This window comes from Cornus florida, unplaced genomic scaffold, assembly GCF_030987335.1.
Source record: "Cornus florida cultivar Cherokee Brave unplaced genomic scaffold, ASM3098733v1 CherokeeBrave_3.0.0_Hap2_Chr02, whole genome shotgun sequence".
Taxonomy (NCBI): Eukaryota; Viridiplantae; Streptophyta; class Magnoliopsida; order Cornales; family Cornaceae; genus Cornus; species Cornus florida.
The window spans coordinates 66,577,133-66,585,613 of NW_026775572.1; the positions used below are offsets into that span (position 1 = coordinate 66,577,133).

Genomic DNA, 8,481 nt, shown 5'->3' on the forward strand with positions numbered 1-8,481 from the left:
CGGAACCACTCTAAACAAATTGTGTGACTAAGATTGGAAATGCAAATATAGTGTAAATAATATTTAATGATATATATATATATATATATATATATATATATATATATATATATATATATATATATCACGAGTAAAGACTGCAAGAATACGGAAAGCCAATTAAATGTAAGAATTGTGAGGGTAGCATATACCCATTTTTTTGGGCTAAACATTTAAAATCTTTGTCCCTCTTTGCCCATTCATAACAATGCCTCAACTCACCACCATAGGACATTAATGCCCTCAACTAACATCCGTTAACTTCTTAAATAAATATTCAACAACTTCCCAAAGATCACATGTACCTAATAAGGTAATAGATCACTGACCCTTCTCTATATATACCATTATAGGTACTATGTATATATCTGCATCTTGTTATCCACACACACTACACACTACACACACACTCTATCCATCCGTGTAAGAATGTCCGACGTGGAAAGCCGCGTAAATGTGCATTCAAAACTAACGGTGGTATCCAGCGAGCCAGTCGGGCCGGGTAAGACGCACCGTTTCTCGGCACTGGATCACGCCATGGGTCAGCACACGCTCCACATCATTTTCTACTACCGGAACAACCCATTTGACAAGAGGTTGATCAACAGGATTCGGGGCTCGCTCGCGGATCTCCTTTGCCTGTACCCGCCGGTGACGGGTCGGTTGTTCCGAGGAGAGGATGGTAACTGGGCGGTGAAGTGCAACGATGCTGGCGTTAGGACACTCAGGGCCAGTGTGGGGACCACGCTCGATGAATGGCTGAGATCGGCTGATGGGTCTGAGGAGAGGGATCTGACGGTGTGGAAGGATGATATGCCCGATGACCCGGATATATGGTCACCCTTCAGAATCCAGGTACACTTCAATGAATTCTTGTTGGATCTAATGATATCTTCTCGGACTATTTGGTATTAACAATTTAAAAGGTTTTATCTTGGTGATATCTCATATTTCTTATGAATGACCTAAATATATATATGTTTATATATATATCTTACGATCTGAATTATTTCATGATTTTATGAAAAAGAAAGGAATTTTTTTTTTTTGGTCATATTTTAAATTTTTAAAAAGGACATGTGCTATCCTGTTATTGTATTGTTTATATATATATAAATATATATATATATATATAATTTTACATATAATGCACGTGATTTTATAATTGGAAAAGTTACGATGAGGTACACCACGTTAAACTTGCCATGAACTTTTATTGTTTTTTTAACAATTAAATTATGTACAAATATCACGATGCACAACTAATTATTTGAAAAACAACATTATATAAATTATATTGTCAAATTTCGCATTGGTTGTGGCAAACCTCGATTCTCAATAGCTTACGTATGTTTATTATTATTACTTCGTAGTGGTCAATTGATATATTCAATATGTATGTATACATATGTGTATATATATATATATATGAGTACAACTTATGTATCGTCTACATCATAATGGTCAATTGATATATTGAATACGTAAATATGCATGTATATATATGTGAATATATATGTGAGTACAGTTTATGTATTGTCTACATCATAATAATTAATATATATATATATATATATATATATATATATATATGAGTAATGATAATAGATAGGATTCTTGATTCACAAGAGTTAAGAGTAGTTGTCCGAGAGTGAGAACTATAGAGAGTGGAAAAATGAGGGCAAATTTCATCGTTTGAATAGAATAATGATAGAATGATCGAAAATTATTTACCAGGAGACTGAACGCGTGAAATTCTAAAATCAACGATTTCTTTTCTCTTCCTTTTCGTTTCTCTCTCCTCTATTGCCCTGTATCTCTCTCTTTCTCGATTCTATCCCTCTCCTCTCATACTTAATCATAGTGTGTGTGTATATATATATATATATATATTTATCTGTATTTGCTAATACAGTCTGCCAACTCTTGTTTCAGAAAGAACAAAAAAGTGAAAGAAAAAGAAAAAAGATGTTTCACGGATTTTGTATCCAAGCAAATCAACGGAGGTTCTCTTCCGCCAGTTAAATGATTTTTGTTTTAAAATTTTTATTTAGATTGGTTTTTTATTTCAAGTGTCTTTGATTTTCATTATGTAAGAGATTAATGTCTCTTGCGCATATTTTTCATTAATCTGGGATTGGAAAGTTCTTTTCTTGAAATGAATTAGTAGTGAATCAGAATTCTAGATGCCCAATAAAGAAGACTTACAAGACTTGAACAAGAAAGTGAGGATAGGAAGGTGTTTATATTTGTTGGAGAATTATAACCTTAAATGAATTTTGGGTCTTTGAATACTGTAGATAAAAATCATATAAAAATAAATAATTTATCATCAGATAATTAATCATTAGAATCAGAAAGAGAAGAGAAGAGAAGAATTGACGGAGACAAAATAAGGCAGAGAAAAGAAGAGAGAAAAAGGGAAACCAAGGTGAGAAGATTGAAGAGATATATGGAGTTTTAACATCTCACGTGTTTGAAAAAAATCTGACGTGGATAATTTACGTTAAGTTAGGTTATTATTTCGATAGAAAGTTTCGATTTCTCTATCACGACTTTTCATAATATCTTTACTAAATTTCTTTAATTCAAGGGTAAAATGATAATTTTATAATGATGTGCCCGATATAGTCCGTGCAGAGACACATAGAAAACACATCCAAAGACAAATGACTCTGATGGAATGTATTTCCCTAACAAGGGACCACTCGCGTTGGTTTAAGCACACGTCTCTCTACTTATGGTTGAGGACTAATCCCCCCACCTCCATTAATATTCGGCTCACATTGAAAAAGATAGGTAAAACCCTTAGGCCAATTAAATTGTTATTATTAATCTAGATGGACTCCATAATATTAGTATAGAAGTCCTCATGCTCAATTTCAATCAACCTTTTTTTATTAATTAAGCATGTGATTGCATTAAATATATGAAACATTTACAGTTATATATATTAAGCAGGTGGTTGCATTAAATATATGAAACATAAACAGTTATATATATATATATATAGAGAGAGAGAGAGAGAGAGAGAAATATCTATTGCTCATTAAGAAATAAGAAATTCATTTGGACCATAAAGGTACTATAAAAAAAATCATTACAATCACATCTAAGTAGGATGTTAATTTGTCCGGCGGAACGGGTACCTGTGCTACCCTATACTGTTTATAGTAATTTGTAGCAATCATTTAATTTATTTGGGCAGGATTATTTTATTAATGAAAATTCATGCGGGTTCGGGACAGGGACGGTGGGAGGTCACCCCGCCTCACCCTATTTAGATAGGTTAATTGTTAAATTACCCTTGTTGTATTAGTACATACAGTTAACTTTAGAAACGTTAAATCATATTCACTCATTTTCTCAATCGTTTTAGTGAGGGGTAAAACCCTACAAACTAAGAATACTTATATCCTCGAATTTTATGCTAAATTATTGATTGCCCATTTTTTATGATTTTTTTCAATAGCTATATAATTGTATTTAAGGAAAAAAAAATTAAAAAATGAGGAGGAATTTTGGAACTAAACAGGTGCTTACGGGGGTAAAAAAGTTAAACGTGACGGGAATGGTGTGGAAAGGTCCCCGGTTTAGGCGATTTTGGACAGAAACGAGGTGGGAGTTTCTAAACAGTTGTGCAAATAGGAAAGAGTACAACTCCTAAAACTGCTCCCGTTGCCATCCCTTCATCTAACTATCATCTATTTAGATAAATTTCTTTATTAATGAGTAAGAGATTATTTATATATATATATATCCCAAATATCATAGCTGTACATAAAATCATAGGATTACCTTAGAAGGATGTTGCTTCTCCTAGTTTCCAAGCTTTTACATGCTTAATTTGTCACTCATCTCTCTTCGGTGTGGCAGCTAGTCTGAAAATAATTTAGTTTTTTTTTTTTTTGAATTAAAACTATTATTAAATTTTCATTTTAGGATATTGCATGTTATTCACATTAGCAATAATTTTGCAGATAAATGATTTTGAAGAAGGTGGCCTTGCCATTGGACTGAGTTGCACTCACTTGCATGCCGATCCAACATCTGCAGCCCTATTTTTCAAATCCTGGACAGATCTTAACCGAGCCGAACCCCTCGCGCATCCTCCAGTACTCATCCATCCACCTGCACTCCAAGCTCAACCCTCTTCCACCACGAACACAGAATCAAAGACATACTATGCAACAAAGCCTGATTTAGAAGTATCTCCGCGCTCCACAAAGATGGCCACGGCCACCTTTAGGTTTTCAAACTCAACCATCAAGCAATGCCTAGCTGAAGTCCATGACTATTGCCCTAACGCTACGCCATTCGACTTGCTAGCTGCACTGTTTTGGATGCGCGTTGCGCGGTTAAATGTGACCAAAAATGATGGCAGGCATGCCCTTTCCTTTTCAACGGACTTCCGAGGACTCATGAATGCGCCAATCCCATTAGGATTTTTCGGAAATGCCGTACATTTTTCACTATTAACATTGGATGCTGAAACATTGGGACGTGGTGTGTTAGGACAAGTGACAGAGATAGTGCATCGTCACGTTGTAGGTCTCGAGGAAGAGGAGTTTCGATCTGTTATAGATTGGCTTGAATCACGAAAGGGGGAGACGGGGGAATATCCGCCACCCTTCAAGATGTACGGTCCTGAATTGACATGCATCAACACCGAACATATGATCATACCATCCGAGCTAGAAGAAGAGAACGCTTACCGATCTTTGTTGTACGAGGCGAAGTTTGAGGCACACGAGAAGCCTGTTCATGTGTCCTATCATGTTGGGAATGTGGAGGGTGAAGGGTTGATTGTGGTGTTGCCTTCGCCTGAAGAGGGGCTTGCAAGGACTGTGATGGTGACATTGCCAGAGGACCAGATTGCTACACTATGTGAGGATCAAGCAATACTTGCTTTGGAGCCAACTATGCTCTTGGATGGCAGAAAATAATAATGCATTTGTTACCAAAATATTCAATTTGCCACTGGTGGAAATAATTATTTTTAGTCTGTTAATTTATCTGATTTAGAGCAACTTTCCACTGCTTTGAATTTGTTTATGTATTGGGTGGGCTTGTTGTTATTGGGTTGGGCCACTAGTGGCTTGGGTTGTAGTAGTTTGGCAACAGGCTTGTGTTTATGTGGGCCAAATTTACCATTGGGCCGTTTTGCCAGGTGCATTCCTTTTCATCAATAAATTTGCTTTGCCTTTCGAAAATATATATATATACAAAGATGATTTTATTATAGATTGAAAATAAAATAAAGAAATTGCTAAGTAGTTTAGGTTGGATGGATAAACTAAGTATCATTAGTCATCTCACGTAGACACACACAGTAAGACTAATATTGTAAAAATATATATTATATGTATAAAATATTTCAAATTAGTTACTCCCTCCGTCCCATATTTAGTAGTCAATTTTTCTCTTTTTACATATCCCAAATTAGTCCTCCTCTTTGAAAAGTCAAAGCAAATAAATTCTATATTTTCATCATTGTTCTTTATCTTTTTAAAAAATTTCAAACTCTCTAATTATATATATTTAAATTAGAAGGGACAAATTGATAATTTAAAAAAGGAACAATGCATTAAATGCATTTCCCCTTTAAAACTTCTATTTCTAAAAATGGAACTCTGTAGGACGGAGGGAGTATTACATTTTAAAAAGTCAAAGCAATATATATATATATATATATATATATATATATATATATATTATACAGATTCACCCCCACTAATTATTATTATTATTATATTTTTTTTTTTGCATTTTATATTTTAAATTTTTTAAAATTTATGAATAAAACTCCATTAAAATTATAAAAATGAACCCACTATATAAATTCGTCTCTACAAAATAAAAAGCCGCCCCCTCACAAAATTTTTCGAGTCATTAGGCTACAAAAGGAGATGCAAAGGCCAAAAATTGAGGCTTCTCAGTATTGGCTCCAAATTGGTTTTTTTTTTTTAGGTAAATGGGTAGGCTTTGAATAAATAAAAATAAGAATGTACAAATTAGGACATTACAGCCAAGACCAAAGACAACAAGGGTTGTCCCAAGATCACCAACTCCACACCACAACAACCAGACAAGTAAATCAAAATAAAGCAGATACAAACTCAGAATAAAGACAACCTTTATACTGCAACTCCACACCACAACAACCACAAGACAAATAAATCAAAATAAACCAGATACAAACTCAGAATAAAGACAACCTTTATACTGCAAGACATCCTTTGACCAGTAAGATACACAAAATAAACAATCCCGGCATGGAAGTGTAGTCTAAACCATGATAACCAAAGAGTGACTCCTCCTAACTTGAAAACTGTTTCATCAACAAGCTGCACCAGTGTAATAATTAAGCAGAAAGTAACAGGAGGAGTCCACAAGTGAAAACATTTCAGCATATATTAAGTAAGAGCAGCAGCAGAAGTACTCCATGTAGAATCAACTGATACCATACTCTAAGCAGCACCATTGAACCCTGAATCTGTCTTCATTCGAACCTTCCTAACAACAATACTGCAAGTAGCTGCTACTCCATGATTTCCTTTGCAAAAGTGTGGATGCCAGTAACTTCAAACTTCAAAACACCAGAAATTAAGTGATAGCAGGATCTTCAAACAACAAGAAACCCAGCAGCAGGAACTTCAGAAATGGAAGTGCAACCAGTGAAAACCCAATCAAGTATTGAGACGCATCAAACTTGTGTAGCAACAGCAATCAAGAACAAAATTAGACACAACACTCCATCATGAAAGTCTGAACATATCCATAATAAGCCAAGAGCATCCCTATCAAAGACCAACATGTAGTCTGAAATCTAATTCTTAAACCAGCACCAGTAAGTAATGAAATAGCAACTTCTTCAAACAGCAAACTTGTGCAGACAAGAAGTTTGATTTTCTTGTATTGTACTGTATTTGTTAAGTTTAATGGATTCATTTATTGTGCATAGTAATCATTATTTACAACAATTTGTTCATCTTGTGATGGTTGATTAATTATATGTTGTGACATTGCCACTTTAATTGTAGTACTCAATGAATTATAAAATTTCCTTGGGGTGTGCATATGAACATTAATCACTTTAAGATTTGGTTTAAAATGTCGAGTATAAGCTTTGTCAATCACAACATTATTACATTATTATCACTATATCCAAGTTTGGAACCTAATATATGAAGAACAAAATAAGACGTTGCAATAAAAAAAATATATTTACATCTCAGGTTAATTTGAAGTAGACACCAACTGATATTCCACAAGCACATGTACATGGATATAAGTAAAGCTTATAAAGCATTAACAGAACTTAGTGATGGATTGGAAGTAGTACGTACATTACTGTTTTGACTTGACATCTACCATCCTTAAACCTCCTGTGCTTGCAACATCCTTGAGTGAAGAAAAGCTTGAGCTGCTGTAGGTATGTGCACTGCGCCGGTACTCAACCTTTTCTTTTGGATAATTAACCTTGAGTGCAGTAAAACTCCCCTTTTTGGGATTATATGAAAGTAGAATATTCGTATTATGATCACTTTCAAACAATATCTCTCCATCTTTCCATAGTGTGATCGGGTAAAGACAGTGACTGACCAAACTATTCACCATTCCAGATGGAATTGAGGTTCTCAAAATTCGGACTTTAGTCCAAGACTTTGCTACTCCATACTCTTTCATGGACCACATATCAAGATAATGGTCGTAACAATTATAACCATTATAACTATTAAAGCATACACACAGACAATTTCCTAACACCCCCAGTCACATTCTATAATTTGAAGGAGACGGCAAGTCAGGAGGAGATGGGATAGGGCGAATCTGCTCTTCCGCAACATCAAATGAATATATTAGGTCAGAAGTTTTAGGACTCGAAGTCATCCAATGAATAGCTCCATTCAAATTAACTATCCCCCTTCCTCCTGCTGGGAAAGGAAAAACCCCAACATATCTCCATCTAACAGTTCCAAGTGTATAAACCTCAGCCTTGCAGTAGTTGAAGAACCCCTTCCTACTGATTCTTAGGACTTTATAATGCCCTGTTGTGGGACTAAATCCAAATAGGTATGCCACTGGAAATATATCTGATATTATGGGTTTGGGAAGGGCAACACATTCTCCCAAAATGGGATTGCTTATGTAAACAGTGTCCGTATTGTGAACAACAGAGCGATCGGTCAAACATAACAAGCCATTATAAGAACCCACTACTCTTATGAGATTTGGGATATTAAATTTGATTCTGAACCTCATTGGACCAACATAATTAGAGACCTCTAAAAGGTCGAGCAAGTAAAAACATTCTTCATCCGAATCCCAAAACACAATATCAGTGGTTAGGTTGTTGGGAAACGTGCAAGTTTTAAAAACTTTTCGAGGGATTTTGATTCATAGATCTTGATTCATCACATAGAGACAAGTTTTATACAA

At 34.9% G+C, this 8,481-nt stretch overlaps 1 protein-coding gene across 1 annotated transcript; it reads left to right on the forward strand.

Annotated features, from left to right (window-relative positions):
- Positions 1 to 398: 398 nt before the first annotated feature.
- Positions 399 to 5,232, forward strand: LOC132295207 (protein ECERIFERUM 26-like). Its single transcript, XM_059793371.1, has 2 exons — positions 399 to 894; positions 4,020 to 5,232. The coding sequence occupies exons 1-2, from the start codon at positions 469 to 471 to the stop codon at positions 4,983 to 4,985; spliced, it is 1,392 nt and encodes a 463-aa protein (XP_059649354.1). The 5' UTR covers positions 399 to 468; the 3' UTR covers positions 4,986 to 5,232.
- The last annotated feature ends 3,249 nt before the right edge of the window (positions 5,233 to 8,481 follow it).